Raw genomic sequence first — 19499 nt, forward strand, 5'->3', positions numbered from 1 at the left:
TTCTCTGCCTCAAGACACTGAATGATTTTCCAGATTCAGGATTAAGATAGTAAGCTTTTTCCCTGATTTAATTTTTATCACCCTGTTTACCCTACCACTGTTTTTTCTTTTTATTATTATTATTTCTCTTTATTCTCTGGCTCGATATTTCTGCTGAGTAGATTTTACACTGGTTTTACTTTCCTCTTTGCCACCTTCTTCCAATGTAACCATTTTCCCTTTAGTCCTTAATTTTTACTTTGCTTGACTTTGTTGCCATAGACCTCTACAAAAGCGCTTAGTTTAGCCTCTCAGTGATGTTTTATGAGGTACCAGGTATCATTTTCATAGTTAACACAGAGAAGAAAGCCTGTGTTAGCATTCATACTTTCATGCCAGCCCAATGATGATCTCTTCACACTGGTCATGAGAGGGTGACAAGGGTAAGTGGGTGGAAGGGTCTCTACAAATTGACATCAGTCATATTAATCAAAGGCAAGCATCTTACTAACTAGACAATGTCACTTTTGTCAGGAAAAACAGCACACCCACTCATTTTAAACATTATTCCTAAGACCTACAACAAGCAGGGTGACAGGTCTCCTTACCCTCATGGTCACACTTATCGCACTGTTCATGTTGCCCTTGTACAGCCACCCATGCTTGGTGATTCCACCCTTCTGAGAGCCAAGGGAGGCAGCATCCTAGGAGAGAAGGAAAACATCTCAATCTCCCATTATTACCTATGTTATTTTATGTGAGTCTGGTTAATGGGAAAATCATTCATTTGGTGTCAGGTTGACCCTTGCTCCTTTGCATCTGACCCTAACACCTACAAGTCATTTTAGAGTCCACTTAACAGGGAAAGAGAAGGACAAGTCAAATTTCTGAAAACCCTAGTCCATTAAAAAGCAAAGCTAGTTCCACTTTGTTTTTATTTTTAAGTGTTTAATGAGCCACAGAAAGTACACACCACACTTGACCACTCAAGTTGTAAGGTCTTGCCTGGTTTCATAAAAAATATTTTCAGATTACACTCCCCTATAGTTGAAGAACAAAAGCAAATTCCTGGAAAACTTCCCAGAAGCTTAGTTCAGGGAAAGGTGAATAAAGAAAGGAAGGAAGGAAATGTGAGGCAATAAAGAAAGGAGAGGTAACATAATGGGGCAACAGAAAAGAAGGAAAAGGAGGGAAGAATATAATAGAGAGGAAAAAGGGAGAGTTGGAAAATAAAAACAAACAAGCTCCTTCAAGATTTTTTCCAAATATTTTAAATAATTTATTCTATTTTTCACAAACTAAATATTTTTTAATTGTTATTCAAGTACAGTCTCCATTTTCCCACCACTACTTTCCCCCACCCCACCCACCCTCACTCCTTCCCCCCTTTGGTTTTATTGGGTCTTTAACACATGTTCTTTGATGACCCTTTCCCTTCCTTCTCATTATTGCCCTCCTCCCTGCCCTCTAGTTACTGTCAGGTTGCTCTTTATCCTTCAAGGTCTAACCCCAAGCTCTGAGATCTGGCTTAAGGGAGTGGTGCTGCCAACTGTTGCTAAAAATATATGTATATATTTGTCCACATAATAAACAGAGTGATGAAACATATACACACATGAATACACGATCTAGCAAGTCTTCTACCACACCCTTCCACACTCCTGAAGAGTACTCCCTTGTGACTGCTTTCCCCCATTAAGGCTGTGCCCAGTACATAGTTCCATAGGTACCCTGAGAAGAGAAGGCCACACAACATCAGGTGACCTAGCTCACACCTCCTAAAGCTAGTCTCTGATTACAATCCTTATTTTTGTAATCAAGCAGATAATGGCAAAAAGTCTCATTTTAGGCTTGATTTTAGACTATCTCAACATTACTACTGGTGGTTTTATTGTTGTTATTACTGGCAATAATAGAAATAACTTATCTGCCTGGGATTTTACAGTTTTATTTTGTGTGTCCTTACATGCATTATTTTAATTGGTCTTCCTCTTACTATTAATTAGCACCAAGTTTTTGATATTTTGTTTTTCATCCTGAATGACTACCTCCTCTTCCTAGAATCATTTTAAAAGTGGTTTCTAAAATAGTTTGCTACGAAGGACATTGTTAAAGTTCTTGAGTGGCTGGTATCATTGGCTTAGCTGGCAATTAAAAAAAGAAAAGAAAAACTGAACGCATGATGAAGTATCCAATAATGAGTAGAGGAGAAAGAGAAACGCAGAGATGGGTCACACTAACATTTTATTAGGTTTCCCTTGCTCAGTGGACATAGTCACCTTCACATCCTGCTCTTTTTGTACACTTCCCTAGCCATAATCATTTCTCCAATCATAGCGGGGGTGGGGGGTTGTTAAAATCAGAGCTTCTGGGTACTACATACTTCACTCAAAGCAATCCCTGAAAAAACAGCCATTTAAAATTTACTGGCAACTAGTTTGTTTTAAAACATCCTGTTAAAAAACAATATAAACTTAAGGTCTAACAGATAACAGTATAACCAAATCTCATCCAGGCCTTTGAAAATGATCTCAGAACAAATAAACAAGACCAGAAGAACATGCTATTCATGCTAAGTAGTTAGGTTGAAACAGAAACCTGATTTCAATCAATCAACCAACACATTTAAAAAAAAATTTTTTTTAATTGTTTCTTCCCCTGTTTCAAGAAACATTCTAATCCCTGTTTTGGCTAAATGTTGGTAATTTTCTAATTATTTTCTAAGTCTATAAAATGAATCAATTTTTAAATCTGTGAGTGATCATCCTACCTCATCTTTGTCAACCTCCTCATCAACTTCGTAGACATGAACAGGAAGTTTATCCAACTTGGCCACTTTGCTTTAAAAAGAAGAAAAAAAACTTGTTTTATAATTACCTAACCCATGAAGAGATGCTGCATTTCTTCTCCCATCAAGAGGAACCAGCATTTAACAAATCCAAAGCTGGCCCACTCATATAAAGAATAAAAACCACCAATGCTATTGTTCTTCATAGTGGAATTAAGATGGCACAGCTTGTTCAGAGTTATATAGATATTTCAAAATGGGAATGTTGTTAATAAATAAAGTCTTGATAGAATAACTTTTAATATGAAGTTTAAGAGAGAGTATGGAAAATGAGGTTACTGCATTTAAATTTATTAGGAACCATAATCTTAGATGATGGCACTCACAACAAAAAACATGACAGTAAGAGTAGCGGCTACCATTTATTAAATAGTTATTATGTAGGTAAAGACTGTGCTGTGTACTGCACATCTCCTCTAGTCCTTTAGAGGGTGGGGACTGGTGTTAAGATCATTTAATAGGTGAGGAAACTGGGGCTTAGAGAGAGCAGAGCAAGTAGATGACATAGGCAGACATAGAACAGAATCTATGTTCTTATTCACTATTACAATCTTCCCTCTCATTGTTACTATAATCAGAAAATCTTACTAATGCCAAAAAGTGAAATCTACCAGCAATAAAAGTATATCATATAGTAAGTACGATACATCTCACATTCTATTCTCTTTTAGCCATGAGAATGGTACAAACAAGACTATCAAGTGATCTGATCAAATGGGAGGAATTTTAAAAGTCCCACATGAGTATTGGATAAATATAGAACTAAGAGGCATACCTATCTGGAGAAGATAATGCTGGAAGGGAGTATTCTTGGCTGAGGTTTAAAAAAGGCACTTGGGAAGTTGGCTAAACATTCTTAAGGAGTGGCTGAACCACAAAAATGGAAAAAACAAATAGCTAGGTTCACTAAGAATAGTGTAAACAAATTAAGCCCATAGATGCAACAAACACAAAGGAAAATATATTAATAGGTTCTCAAGTAAAATTTTCATTGGCAATGTTACTTTTGAAACAATCCATCATTATTTCCTTTCAATTTTCATGATCAACTATACTTAAATTTGTTAACCCCATCATTTAAAGGTATACTCTTTTATATCCTCTCAAGGTGAGACATACCTATCTCTGGTTCACTTTAACCACCACTAATCAATCTAAACACACCTGCTTTTAGTGTATTCTAGAATGAGTTAATACTTTAAAGGAGGTAAAAAAGTTTGTCTGGGAAATGCTTGTTCTATGATATACTTCTTACATAAAATTTATTCAATAAAAAATGAAACAAAATTTTTATTTGCTCAGTACAAAATAAAAAATAAAACTTTTATGTTTCTTAAATATATTCTATTTAAGAGAAAACACAATGTAGTATTTTCAATATCTTACATTTTCGTTGTTTTCTATTTCTCACTGAAAAAATTTCACCTGTTTGTGTTTTGTCAGTGGTACACTGAAAAGAATCACTGGACATAATTATTGCATGCCATCTGTGCCAAGCCCAGAGTACTGGGATTGAGTCCTATTATCAAATGCCCTGTAAACAATAGCTAGCTCATATACACACAAACCATCTAGAAGTATTTCTCCAATTACTTTGATTGCATAGCAGTCACATACCTCCTTAAACATTTTCAGTACAAAGAATTTTCCCTATGTGTATAACACCACCTTGTGTGGTCTGACCATTGACTCACTTTGGAAGCTGTCGAAACTCTCCTGAGTAATCTTCATATTTATACTTCACAAGATGCCAGTCGGAGTTATAGGTTTTGATGCACTATTGGGCGGGATAAAAAAAAATAGAAAGTTTATGAGAAAAATAAAAAAAAATGTGATGACTTTTAGAGAATGTTTAGGAAGGTTTATGAATGCACATCCATACAAACATCAAAAAAAAAATTTCCCCTTAAACCCTCTCATGCCTAAAATTACACCATTACCGTTTCCTCTGAAGCTTAAGAACCACTGAAACATTACCCCTGGGACAGGGGTCACTTTAGGTTACCATCATTCATGATTTGAGAATTATTTTCCTTTTTTAATTGCATTTTTTTCCATTACCATTTAGTCTCCTTAGTCTCCATTAGTTACCCTTCTGCCTTGCAATCACCACACTGTTGTCCATGTCATGGGTCCTTTTTCCTCAGTCTCTCCTCCCTCCCTCCCCCCTTAGCTGTCATCTGAGAACAGATTTTATAGGAGACAAATTTCACCTCCTCTTGCTACATTTACATAACAACATACAGTTTCTGCTTTAAAAGCACTTGGTTCTTAAGAAGTAGTGGCCTCTACCAGAACATGAAAATGAACAGAAACTATGAACCATAAGATACTTTTGTTATATTTACTAATATTACAACTGTTAGTCAATATTATATAAATTTACCTTTGGTTTTTCCTTCTATTTATAAGGAACATAGTAAGGTTATTAGGAGGAAGGATTCCATTTTTTAGTGGCACAGTGACATCTTATGTGTATGTGTGTGTGTGGAATGCACAAATTATGGAGTATTCCATTGCCAAGGAGTCTATCTATGACAGTAACCTACAGAGAATGCATTAAACTACTTTCACATGACAGACTCAGTGGGCCAGCATGGTGTCTTTCATTCATTTACCTAGGAGGATCCACTGAGTAGTACACAGAAGCTCAAGACTGTAAGGCCACATCTGCCAAATCTTCAAATATGGATAAGTCAAAATTAAGAGGTGACATGTTTGATTTAGTTACCATCAGCTTAGTCCAAATAATTTTTCTGTGTAATCAGCTTTTAACTACACCCATGCAGACCTCAGTATGGCACACAAAAAAAATGAGTAAGTGAAAACATCGGTAGACAAATACACTTGTCTTACCTGGTTGATTTGACTCTAGCTGCTTGCTTCTCTTCATTAACTGCCAACCTTTTTATCTATTTCACGGCCTATGCCCAAACACGTTCTAAGGTAAACTCCCCTCCACCCCAAAGTCATAAAAATAACTACAGAAACAACAGCAGGTGCTTCTCTTGTGCCAGGCTCTATGCTAAGTACTTCATTGGCAAGGTTGTGAAGGAAGACAGTAGAAGTTTTTCCTATCATCAGTCAGTCAGGTGTAACAAATAGCAGAGAAGGATCAAGAAAAGAGTGAGATTTGGGAGCTAAAAAACTTTCCAATTTCTTTGCTATGCATTTACAGATGTCTTTAAATACTATTCTTGTAAATGTTTTTTAAAGTTTTTCACAAGCCAGGCAGTGAAAGACAAATACCATATGATCCCACCTTTAACAGGAACCTAAACAACAAAACAAAGAAACAAGCAAAATATAACCAAAGACACTGAAATAGGGGACAGACTGACAGTGACCAGAGGGGAGAGAAGAGGGAATTTCAGGGGAGAATGGGAAGGGTGTACAGGAACAAATTTAAAGGACACATGGTCAAAAGCTAGGGGGAGGGTGGTAATGGGAGGGAAGTGGGGAGGGTTGGGTGGGTGGGCTGGAATGGGAGTAAAAGGGAGAAAACTGTACTTGAACAATGATTAAAATAAAATTAAAAAAAAAGTTTTTCAAGCATTTTCACATTTAAAACACCAGATATCTACACTCAAAATTACATTCCAAAATCAGTATGATTTCAGAATTTTCCTTAGGTTTGGAACAACTAAGTCAAGTCTGACTGTGAATGATACAGTCTTGTGGGCATGCTGCTATTCTCCTTGTGAGGGAAGCCAAATCCAAGACAGAGAAGCAGCCCTCAGGGCCACAGTGGTTTTCATCATGCATGGCCACTAACATTGTGCCACCAAAGTCTCTTGCAGGTCATTACAATAATTTTGAAGTATAAATGTACCTGCCCAATTAAAAAATAAATAAGTGCAGACATAATCATGTGCATTTATGAGCGGAACATCTGAGTACCCAGATTTTTAATACCTTAGGCAAAATTAGTACAAAACATAATATTTAAATATTTTAAATTACAAGGAACTGCAAAAAACAAAACAAAACCCACAGTTAGCCAGGTTAAGTACACAGAGGTTCAGTCATTTAATAAGCCATTGTTGACTGCCCACATAGCAGGTATCTGCTAAATTCCAAGGTAGAAACAGAGAATAAGGCAAGCAACACCCATCCCTCTGGGGATGTAGAAAGTCTAGGAGACAATGGGTTCAATTAGAAATCAGTGCCCAGAGAACTGGTCTCTTACAACACCCTTCTGACTGATTTCATGACTGACCTTTCAAACTTGTGAAATTCAATAATATTTTGAAGTTATACTGAAAGGTTTTTGAAGTTGTTTTTTAAAAACCCATTAGACCAATCTCCTCTGGACTAGAGGATGGAGAGGAAGTGTTGTTTTACTCCACCCTACTGGAAGAGTACCAAGAGGGTTTAGTTATGTTGGCTCCAGCAGCATTGGATGAAGCCGCTATTGCTCAACCTGCAGCGATTAAAGAACTTACTGGAGAGTTACCCTTCAAAAATGGTGTTTTTTAAGCAACTGGGAAATCTGAATTAGTAATTAATAATTTCTCTACATGCTTTAAGACAAAAGTCAACAGACTTTTCCTACAAATTGCCAGATAGTAAACGCTTTCAGCTTTGAGGGACATACTGTCTTTGTTGTAACCACTCAACTCTGATCTGTGATATAAAAACAGTCATAGGCAATACAAACAATTGGGGGTGGCTGTGCTGCAATAAAGCTTTATTTACAATAACAGGCTGCAGGCCAGATTTTGCCTGTAGGTCATAATTAGCCTACATCCTGTTTTAAAATAAACATTTCAGAATATATAACATACCTAGCTGTTTGTCTAGAATTTTAGTAGTATAGTAGCAAAGGAAGTAATATAAATTACCTTTTCAAAAGGATGAGAGAACATACTTTAAAATATTTAAATGCACATTTAATTTTTCAAAAACCTCCATGGAAACTAAATCTTATTTTAATCGGTCTTCACTTATAAAAGCATAACTTCCTTATAGTGGGCAAATTTACCAATGGATATATTTATCATCTAGAAAACGGGGATAAAAATCCATTACTTTTAAATGAAGGAGCACTTCAAGAAACAAAATCAAAACCTAATTAATTCATCCTACCTAAAAGCAACTGGAGGAAGAAACACTCCAAGGTGGGGGAGAGGCAATCTAAATGCAGTATCTTTCCTTTCTTCCTCATAACAATCATTTGTTTGTTCAAACAAAAGTAACAGTAATTAAACATTGATCAGAGATCATCAGGCTCAGCTCACTTTCACCTACCACGTCATAAATATTGAACTAGTCTTGAAAATAAGTTCCAAATAGAAACATGAAATTAAGTAAATAAATATAAATCTGTGCTGAGTTTCCATTAAAAAATATCAATAACAAACCCTCTGACATTGCACCCAGTGAGTTCATTTACAAGTTGCCCTTTATTTTATAAATTTTGCAGAATCCATGTTTTGTCTTCTGTTGACATTTCTAAGATTCAGATTCTGAAAACTTCATTCTTCTCTGATTTGAACTTCTATTATAAAAAATATAATTACCTCTCTGGCACTTTCTTGACATCATTAAAATTTAAAGAAAAGGAGGAGGCATTAGAAAAAAATGATTTAATATGACACAAATTAATGTAGAAGAAACACATTACCTCTGTAACAAACAAGCTCTGTGCTTCCTCTTGTGCATTTGCAGGAACTGTGGAGCATCTGTATCGATCCTGTCGTCTCAGGATGGCTGTCTGTGAAGGAAAGCACCAGGCAAGGACTTTGTTAAGTGAAGGAAGAAAGGGGCCAGCCTCCAAGTGCAGTAGGGCCTGAAATGGACAGTCACTTCAGCCTCTGCCAGCCAGTGAAACTTCCACCTTCCTCCTTAGCTCACATACAAGAGATCCCATTTGACACCCTAAAGTTCAAAAGTCATGCAGGGCAATGGCCCCTGCTTCTTCCAAATGACCTCTCCAGGGAGCCCTTCTGCTCCCCACAGGCACAGTAAAGGTCTATGCAGAAAGTCCCTAACACCCAGGTTCTTGAGCTAGTCTCATTATACTGCTTCTTAATTTCCTTAACTGTCTATTTTTTTAATTGTCATAAAATTTACAATTGTAACCATTTTTAAGTGTATAGTTCAGTGTCATTGCACATTTATACTGCTATGCAACCATCACCACCATCCATCTCTTAATTGCGTTTTATGTCTGTTGTTTACTGCCACAACTTCAGTGCTGAAGAGCAGGGCAACCAAATAGAAGATCCTTAATCAATATTTGTTGATTGATTCCAGGAGTTGTGAATTCTACCTCCCCTATGAACCTTAGGACTATTCTTGTTTCATGAGGCTTAAATGCTTATTTAAATAACAAAATGCCTTATGACTTTAGGCAGAAGCACATCTACCCCCAATTAACACTGTTTGTAAGAGACAGTAATGCTGATGGAGAAAACTGGGTGTCAGGCTTCAGAAAGGAAAGTTCTAGATTTTTTCTCCCATGGACTGTAATCCTCGGAACTATTAACAGATCATAAAATAGCATACATGAAAACATTTTGCTAACAGAATCTACCCTGTTGGCTCTTTGCGGCTAATTACTAAACTGGTAGCTCCTAGCACTTGTCCCAGCTGTTTCTCTTCTTCCTTTGGTTAGAAAAAGCTTTGGGTCAAATTTGTGATCCCTGCCCTGTCCCCTGCCCCAACCTCCAGCACAGGCAGAGAACCCCAAGGCATATATTTTGTGCATAACGTAATTTTACTTCCTGCCCAAATTTCTCTGTGTTGTGTCTGCTTCACCTATATTTATTCTTTTCTTGCACTGTATTCATCTTTGAAATTAATTTTCTCTTATTTATAAAATAAGTCTCCCTTATTCTAAAGAAAGGAAAATAAGGAACTCTGTTCTCCACCAAAGTCCTTCACAAGTGAATTATTAATTCATTCTGCCTCCAAGAGGGTTCTTAAGACCCTGGGTGTCTTGATTTCCTTGCAAATATCACAAACAAAGGATGACTCCTATTACACACCTATTACCATGAAATGCCATAGAGATATGTGACAATAAGCACTGCAGAGGCACAATCTATTCAAAAGGCTTCAAAGAAATATATCAATTACAAAAAGATTGTCAAAACTGTTAGGAATCAAGGATAATATTATTAAAGGGAAATTGCTTAAGAAATTGTATATGCTTCTTAATATCCCCACTTATTATGTCCTTACCTTGATTATTTTTGTCTATCAAGATTTTTGAAATTAATGACTATACTTTAAATATGTTAAGGAAATGGTTCAGGTTAAGAATTAGAACTACATGAGTCATTTCAGCCCACTTCCCATCCTAAGACTAGGAGGAAATACAATGGATTACAAAATTTTCCCAGTGAATTACAACTCAAGAAAATTTAGTAATGTGACACTTTTCTAAACAAGGGACATTACTAAATTTTAGAAAACGAATAATAGAAAATGAATCTTTTTAATCTTATGGATCAAAGTGTTATTATGTTCTCACTTTCAAAAGAAAGCAAAAACCATTAGAGACTTGACCTTTACAAATAAAAGAACACTAAACATAATTAAACCAATCACCCCTATGTTTATTACCACCCACCAATACCAGAATACTAGGTTTGACTCCATTTCTGATCAAGTCCTAACTATGATTTTGATAAAGCTTAGTTTACTGACCACACAGAGCCCCTTTATTTCTCCAGAGACTTCATACAAATAAACTTAGCGCATTTCTTCAAAACCAGGCACTTAAATTCAACATGTCCCTTTATTATGTATCTAGCTTAAATGTTATTTTTATGTATATTTATTTTTGTTCGTTATCTGTGGTATTTAGATCATCCCTTTTAGATGCTTACTGTCCTTCACTATATGTGCATGCTATTCCTCACATCAAAAGGTGAAGTCTATTTCCCCTCCCTTTTAATCTGGATGGCCTTCCACTGATAAAATGAGGTAGACATGATGTCATGCCAGTTCCAAGCCTAGACTTTAGGAGAACTGGCAGCTTCTGATTCTTCCTTTTTGGAAGACAACCAGCACATTAAAAGATCTACTACCTTGAGACCACCATGTTGTAAAAAGTCCAAGCTACTCATATGGAGAAGTCATATATAGAAAGATGCCCCCCAGCTTCTAACTGGTACCAGCCATCCTAGTTTAAGTACCTCAATGTAAGTGGGGAAGTCATCGTAAACATCCCAGCCTCTTTAGACACTAAATAAAGTAGAACTACCCAGGTTAGCCTCAACCACATTTCACAATTGTGAGAAACAATAAATTATCAGCTTTGGGGTGATTTGTTATACTAAAATAGATAACAGTAACAAGTAACAGTAACAAGTAGTAACAGTAACAAGACTAAAACAAGACTGTAAGAGAACAGGAACATCTCCTAACTGAAGGATTGGAGAATACTGCCATTTTCATGAAAATGTCACACAGTATAGCATTAGGAGAGAAGCATTGAGGGGATACACTAAATTACAATCTGGTTTCTACACTCCTCTTCTATTCAGTGTCCTAAGAGTGGTAAAGTAAGAAAAAGTTTCTGTTAGACCTTCAAAATAACTTTAGTGGCTTCTCTTCCCAAAGAATAGTCTACTCATCACTTAAGGGCTCAGCATAAATATTACTCCATCCATCCATCCCCCCGCTCCAACCTTCAACCCTCTGTTCTTCTACTGAGTCCCTACTTACTACCAACAATGCTGAACTAGCATTGGAGACACCATGGTAAATAAAATGTAGAGGACTTCTGGCCAAGATGGAGGTGTGAGTAGATACTCTACCTCCTCACACAACCAAAAGAAGGACAACAAAAAATTTAAAAACAAAAACCAACCAGAGCTGCCAGAAAATAGAACTGTATGAAAGTCTGACAACCAAGGAGTAAAAGAAAAACATTCATTCAGACTGGTAGAAGGGGCAGAGATGGGCAGCTGGGGTAGAGAGGATGAGTGGCAAGGCAGCGGCTGGAAGGCTAGGTGGGTAGGCAGAGGCTGGTGGCCCCACACTTGCGTGCAGATAAACCAGGAGAAACAAGTGGGAAGCAAGATAGAGTTTGAAACCCAGGGTTACAGCATGCAGAAATAAAGCCTTAAAACCTCTGACAAAAAAAAACTGTGGGGGTTGCAGCAGCGGGAGAAAATTCCAGCCTCACATGAGAGTTCATTGGAGAGACCAACAGGGTCCTAAAACGTACACAAATGCACCCACCCTGGAATTAGCACCAGAAGGGCCATATTTGCTTGTGGGTAGCTGGGGAAGTTACTGAAGGCCCACCAAGCACCGAACAAGTGGCATTGTTCCCTCTCAGACCCTTCCCCAACATACAGCACCACAATTTGAAGTATGTTGCCCCACCATGGCAAATACCTATGGTTCTATCCCTTAAAACATAACAGGTGTGCTGAGACAAAGAAATATGGCCCAAATTAAAGACTAAATCAAAACTCCAGCCCTGGCTGGTGTAACTCAGTGGATGGAGCAAGGGCTGGGAACCAAAGTGTCCCAGGTTCGATTCCTAGCCAGGGTACATTCCTGGGTTGCAGGCCATAACCCCCAGCAACCGCACATTGATGTTTCTCTTTCTCTTTCTCTCTCTCTCTCTCTTTCTCTCTCTCCCTCCCTCTCCCTCTCTCCCTCTCTCTCTCTCTCTCTCTCCCCCTTCCCTCTCTAAAAATAAATAAATAAAATATTAAAAAGAAAAACTCCAGATAAAGAACTAAGTGATGAGGAGAGAGACAACCTATTAGATGCAATGTTCAAAACATTGATAATCAGTATGCACACAGTGATGGTTGATAATGTAGCAAAATAGAGTAAAAAGTGAAGGCTATGCAAAGTGAAATGAAGGAAAATATACAGGGAACCAACAGTGAAAGGAAGACAACCAGGACTCAAATTAACAATTTGGAGCAGAAGGAAAGAAATAAACATTCAATCAGAACATAATGAAGAAACAAGAATTCAAAACAATGAGAGAGGCTTAGGAACCTCCAGGACAACATTAAACATTCCAACATCTGGATCATAGGAGTACCAGAAGAAGAGGAAGAACAAGAAATTGAAAACTTATTTGAAAAAACAGTAAAGAACTTCCCCAATCAGGCAAAGGGAATAGACTTCCAGGAAGTCCAGGAAGCTCAGAGAGTCCTAAAGAAGTTGGACCCACTTTGGACCCAGGGAAGCACACACCAAGGAACATCATAATTAAGTTACCCAAGATTGAATATGACAGAATCTTAACAGCAGCGAGAGAAAAGGAGACAGTTATCTACAAGGGAGTTCCCATAAGACTATCATTTGATTTCTCAAAAGAAACCTTACAGGCATATAAGGGGCTGGATACAAGTATTCCAAAGCATGAAAGGCAAGGACCTACATCCAAAATGATTCTATGCAGCAAAGTTATCATTTAGAATGGAAGGGCAGATAAAGTGCTTCCCAGAGAAGGTCAAGTTAAAGGAGTTCATCATCACCATGCCTTTATCATATGTAATGTTAAAGGGACTTATCTAAGATAAAGAAGATGATCAAAACTATGAGCAGCAAAATAACAACAAACTCATAACTATCAACAACTGAACCTAAAAAACAAAAAACTAAGCAAACAGCTAGAACAGGAACAGAATCACAGAAATGGAGATCACATGGAGGGTTATCAGCAGGAAAGTGGGAAGAGGAGAATGTGGGGGAAAGGTACAGGGAATAAGAAGCATAAATGGTAGGTACAAAATAGACAGGGAGAGGTTACGAATAGCATAGTAAATGGAGAAGCCAAAGTACTTATATGTATGACCCACGGAAATGAACTGAGGGGAGGAACGCTGGGGGGGCAAGGGCAGTGCAGGGCAGAGGGGCATAAAGGGGAGAAAAAACATGGCACAACTGTAAAAGCATAATCAATAAAATATACTTTTAAAAAATAAAATGTAGAGTTTACTCTCTGATGACAGGAAGGTGAGGAAATAATTTGTTAGAGTGTGATAAGTACTACAGTAGGATATGCGAGAATAAAATACACACAGGCTGGTATGAGAGGAAAGAGTAGGGGAGTCTAAATCCAACAGGGAGAAAGAGGGGACATCAGAAAGTCATATGCTGAGGCAAAGATGCTTAAACTAAATTGTACAAGATTACTAAAAGTGTGTTCAGTACTTGTACTGAATACACTTGAAACCTGGAGATAAGCATACCCTTGGGAAGTTAAAAGACCAAAATCAAGACTTAATGAATGAGATTAACTCTTGAAAGAAACACACCTATTAAATGCTATAACTGAAAATATGTTCTATGAGGTCTGCCCAGAAGGTATCCAGCCACGTGCTATCAAAAAAAGAAAACAAAACCTTTATTAAAGAAGATACAAGAAACATTGTACATAGGACAATGACATCTTAGTCCACTTCAAAGTAGGCACCTTGAGACTGCACACAGTTTTCCTAGGCACTATCAGCTGCCTCGCTGTATTTTCCTGAATCTCATTGATGGTCTGAAATCTCTTCCCTTTCAAATGTGATTTTAGTTTGGGGAAAAGCCAGAAGTCACAGGCCCCCAGATATCAGCTGTAAGGGGCTGGAGTTATGTGGGTTTCACCAAAACTCTTGTGCAGTTTTGGTGTTTCACCAAAATCTCTGCACAAGCTGTGATACTGGAGTGGGATACTGTCATGATGAAGCTGCCAATCACTAGTTGTCCATAGCTGCAGCCTTCTGAATTATCCATATAGTTTCCACGGAGGAATGTTCAAGCTTAACACAAAATTTGATGCAGATTCATTGCTCTACTCACTCAGTCATTTTGAATGTGATGGCCACACAGTATACATCTTCACTCAATGGCTTCTAATGACCCCAGTAACTAGTACAGTGAAGTCATCATCATTGTTTACATATGCTCATTCTGACTGGAATTCCACTCTCCTTGGCTGCCAGGTTACACTAATGTCTCACAAATTGTTCTCATTATATTAATAATGGCTGGCCCTTTTTCTGGACAGACCTTACATTCAAAGGGAAAAATTCCTAAAACTCTAATTAAATTTGAATTAAACAACACTAAAACTACACCAACACACAGGCTAATCAGTGGTTTTAATTCATGTGGGGGAAAAATGGGCCAACAGAAAGAAAAGGGTTTGCATGACCAGAGTGCTTTTCTCAGTATCTTTAAAAGGAAAGGCTGGGATCTGTCGGGTTGCGACTCACTGGGGGACTTCTGGACTTAGCACCAATGAGAAGTCACCATTTAACACCACCAGTTATAGAGGTCTTCCAAATCATTGCCTTTGCTCTGAGTCCAGCCTCAAAAATCCACTTGTTTATAATGTGATCCCCATTTAGACTTTGCTAATTAGAGAGAGAGAGAACAGTGAATGTATCCTGATCTGCTTATTCTAGTTTTGAATGCACATTTTTATTTTTATTTATTTTTTATTTTTGAAATTTCCAACTTTATTGTGTGCACTTTCTTTCCATTTTCTTTTTTTTATTATTTTATGGTTGTTCAATTACAGTGATCTGCCCCACCCCACCCCAGCCATGCCCACCGTCCTCCCTTGCTTCCACCCCACTTTGGTTTTGTCCTTGTGTCCTTTATAGTTGTTCCTGAAAACGCTTCCCTCTATTATCCCCTCCCACTTCCCCTCTGATTATTGTCAGATTGTTCTTAATTTCAATGTCTCTGGTTATATTTTGCTTGCTTTTTTGTTTTGTTGATTAGGTTCCAGTTAAAGGTGAGATCATATGGTATTTGTCCCTCACCGCCTGGCTTATTTCACTTAGCATAATGGTCTCCAGCTCCATCCATGCTGTCACAAAGGGTAGGAGCTCCTTCTTTCTTTCTTGAATGCACATTTTTAAACGGTATTCTGGTTTATTCTCTTGTAGGGCTAGCTACTACAAGTCAGCTCCCCTAAGCCCAAATAACTGTGATTATATTGACCAAACCCAGTCTCTGGACTTGGAAAGTGGAGACCTTGATGACCTTATAAACCATGACCCATGAGGCTCTGTCTGATAGCTTGTCAATCCCTGATTCCATTATCCAAAAGTCTCCTGCAGGTATGTCCTTCTTTGCCCTACCAGATTGTGTATGCCTTTGAGGGCAGGATCTTGTACAATATCTCTGTGCCAAATACTTAATAAATGAATAAATAAAATAGACAATTGAGATAGAACTAGGAACCTACCAATAATCATCCATTACTTGCATTTTTTTTTCTATTACAAAAGTTCTCTAGTCCATTTTGAAAACTGACGGGGAAGGTCACAGTATAAGTGAATGCTCTATTTTAACTTCTCCATAGATTTTATGTGTTGAAAATCACATTTGGGTAATAGTCAGGTGTATGCCAAATCAATTCTCATTAAATTTCTGTAGTTTTATTTGACTGGCTTATTACAGAGTCCAAATCAATACCAGGAGATATATACTCTGTGAACATTAAAGCCCTTCTAAAAATTATCATAATTTTTTTTCATGGTTGTAGTATTTTTTCTACTTTTCTATCCATTAAAATCATATTCCTGCTAAAAGATGTGTCTGTGTCCACTTTATATAAATCAATATCAAAGTTGGGCATTCAGAGAATATCAGTCTCATTTTTATGTTTGGAAATAAACTATTTCTGTTCTACTAAGAAAGCTTAGTAGCTTCTGACTAAGTACCTTTCTGTATTTGCAAAGGGAAGAACATTTCACATTATGAAGTGTGAGATAAGACTTGAAAATTAAATCTAATCATAGCTAGCATCTCAGACAACCATTGAGATATAAATCTGACAGCACAAAAAATAGTCTATTTTTAGTCAGTATAATTATTTAGGTTAAACACTGATAGTCTTTGGCACACAGAAATCCTTAATTGCCTTGGCCAAGTATGGGTAGGAGTTTTATAAGGCGTTCCAAAAAATTACAGGAGTAATTGAAAGGGAAACTGGACTGCTAAAAAAGAAAAAGAAATGAGTTAAGTCCTCGCCCACAGGGCTTATATAATGACGCGCAAACACCTCAGAGACCCAAGTAAGGCCGTATGGGACTTTTCCCCTGCAATGGAATGGGTTGAAGAAGTACAGAGTTGTCCCCTGGACTGGAATATAAAGAGTAAAATTTACAATGATTTGCAACTCTAGCTTGAAATAAAAAATTTTAAATAGATCCTTTTTCTACTTAAAAAAATTTTATTTTCTCTTGGTTCAAATGACTGTCTCCAAAAACTGAGATCATTTGATTGGCTATGAGCCACATCTGGATACTTAGCCCAGGGAGGCAGAGTCATGGGCCATCTGAAGGGAAAATACAGAGGTAGCAGGTCTCTTCAACTGAAACCAAGTCTGGGGCTTCCTGGCATTTCCTGCCCCTCTTCTTCATCACTCATTTCTCTTCCCTGATAACCTGCTGCAACCCCGTTTCTTCAGCTTCAACTTGGAATCCCTCTCTACTATCAAAATTCCTGACCCCAACCTGATCAGGGCTCTGTCTTCCTCCCATCAGTGCTGGCCAACATGCTACTCTGACCCACTGAGGCTGAGATACAGAGAAGCTTGTGTTTCAAATCACAAGCAATGTGAAACACATAATTTAATTAAACTTCCTACAAAAAAATTTAAGTGACAGTGGAAAGGGGTTTGAATTGAGAGCCCCATCTGAGCTAAGTTTTAATCTGAGCTCAGCCTCTAATTAGCTGTATGATCTTGGGGGAACGTTTTAACTTTCCACATCCATAAAGTAAAGAGTTTTTTAGGATTTCCAGGTTTCCTTTGTGGTTTAAAAATTCCACAATTGTGAACATGGAATTCTAAGTCTGTCTTTCTCAAATGGTTTATGTGAGTGTTATGAATTGCTTAGTGAGACACTAAAACAAAAAAGACATCCAGAAAAAAAATTAATCCTCTATCTCCTTTTATTTATAGTCCCCTTTGATTTATTTTTTTAAATAAAAGGAATTGTCAGATTAAAAGAAGGGAAGATTCACTACATGGATTTAAATAAATAGAGGCATGAATATTGACAAAGACATGCTTTTGTGTTATCATTTCTTTATTTTTCTAACCCTCTCAACTCGTATGGCATTGAATTTTTTACTAATCATTTTACAATGGGCATGAAACTATAAAACACAGCCCTCTTAATTCCTGGTGGGAAGTATGCATATCCACAGGGTACTTAAAATATCTCATTTTATAGGGTTTTAATTAAGAGACTGAAACAATGGCCCACCCTTCTCCTGGGACCACATGGAACAATTAGCTGAAGACAATATTCCAGACAAGTGGATGGGCTGCAACTTGAGCCAACTGTGTGTATCTACCACAAACTGTCTCCTCACCTGTCCTATCCAAAGGAGCACAGGGCTGGGAATGTCTTGCCTAAGACTGAAAAACAAACATCACAGGGAGTACAGACTTAGAAAGAGGAAGAGATGGCCCCTAGGGTGTCTGAAACAGAGCACCTAAGTTAGATGAACAAAGAGGGGTCTCTCCTAACAGATTAGAAGCCACATGGCCACAGAACAAACAGAGCAAACAGAAATTTCCTAGGTACCTGCTGTCTTACCTCTAAGGTACAGGCAGCCTAAAGTCAGAGAAAAAGGCCCAAGAGCCATTCCACTGACACGCTGGACAACGAGGCCCACCAGATGTTAGAGCCTGGTCAACTCCAATCTACTCTTAGGCTAAAATACAGACCATCTTGACTTAGCAGTCAACCTCTCCTGTTTGTAATTCCATATAAAGCATCTGTAGTTATGTTTGTTTTTGTGTCTTTTCAATTTATTTAATAGAATTATCCCTTCAAATCTTTGAGAGCTTGATGCATCTGTCAGAGACAAAGTCCTCTGATCTGCCAGGAGAAGGGAAACCTTGCAGTGGGGATAGGAGGGGCCCAGAGCTCAGTGAAGGGAGGGAAGGAAATGGATGCCACCAGAGATGAAAGGCCAAATGGTCTAAGTAAGACTGGGAGCTCTCTGGTGGGCTTCCCTCAGGTCTGGCCCATCTCCTCACTAAAAATTAAGCCTTGAGTTGAATTTTTACTGTGCTCAACTGGGCCAAGTCGAAAGTGTTTGCTTCAATGTTTTAAAGTTATCTCAGATTTCAACTACTCCCTCTTAGACTGATGGCTCCTCACACCTCCTTCCTTTCATCTCTAGGTCTGAGCCAAACTGCAGATGCCTCCTGTGTCTGGGGGGTTAGGTCCCTTTGATGTCTGCTGGATATCCCCCTTGGCTGCATTTGTCCATACATTAAACGTTTTATATCCAGGGCAGTATTACACATTACTATTATACACTCTGGGAACTTTGTTGTGACTTACTGAGCACAGCAATAAGGAAGCCTTTCCAAATATCTGGCACATGCATTTGTTTCAGAGCAAACGACTGGCTTTTGAGAGGATTCAATCCCAAACTAGGCTGGAAACTGCAATCCTCATAAGGTGTTCCCCATGTCTCATTGAGAGATCATGTCTTCACAGCCCACATGTTCTGTTAAGATCAGACAATTCCATTTTCAATGTTTAATTCACTAATAATTAAGAAAATAGACAAAGCATGGAAAAAGACAAGGATCTGAAGAAGGAAGTCCATTCAGGTTTTTGGAGGAATCTAACAAAAAATAACTCCCAAGGAACTAATTAAAATATTTCAATGGTAGAGCTTTGATTATGCCCAGGGAAATGGACATTTCTCTACC

General features: G+C 37.8%; 1 protein-coding gene across 23 annotated transcripts in view; it reads right to left on the reverse strand.

The window, feature by feature from the left end:
• The window catches only part of DOCK9 (dedicator of cytokinesis 9), a 340452-nt gene that overhangs the window by 173034 nt on the left and 147919 nt on the right, over nucleotides 1-19499 (reverse strand). For all 23 annotated transcript variants that reach the window (XM_036011395.1, XM_036011405.1, XM_036011400.1 and 20 more), the window contains exons 3-6: nucleotides 8454-8543; nucleotides 4522-4604; nucleotides 2750-2819; nucleotides 588-683 (exon numbers count right to left, since the gene is read on the reverse strand). In XM_036011395.1, coding sequence (XP_035867288.1) covers nucleotides 588-683; nucleotides 2750-2819; nucleotides 4522-4604; nucleotides 8454-8543 — 339 coding nt within the window. The remainder of the gene's footprint in view (nucleotides 1-587; nucleotides 684-2749; nucleotides 2820-4521; nucleotides 4605-8453; nucleotides 8544-19499) is intronic.

The sequence above is a fragment of the Phyllostomus discolor genome, chromosome 11 (assembly GCF_004126475.2).
Source record: "Phyllostomus discolor isolate MPI-MPIP mPhyDis1 chromosome 11, mPhyDis1.pri.v3, whole genome shotgun sequence".
Lineage (NCBI taxonomy): Eukaryota > Metazoa > Chordata > Mammalia > Chiroptera > Phyllostomidae > Phyllostomus > Phyllostomus discolor.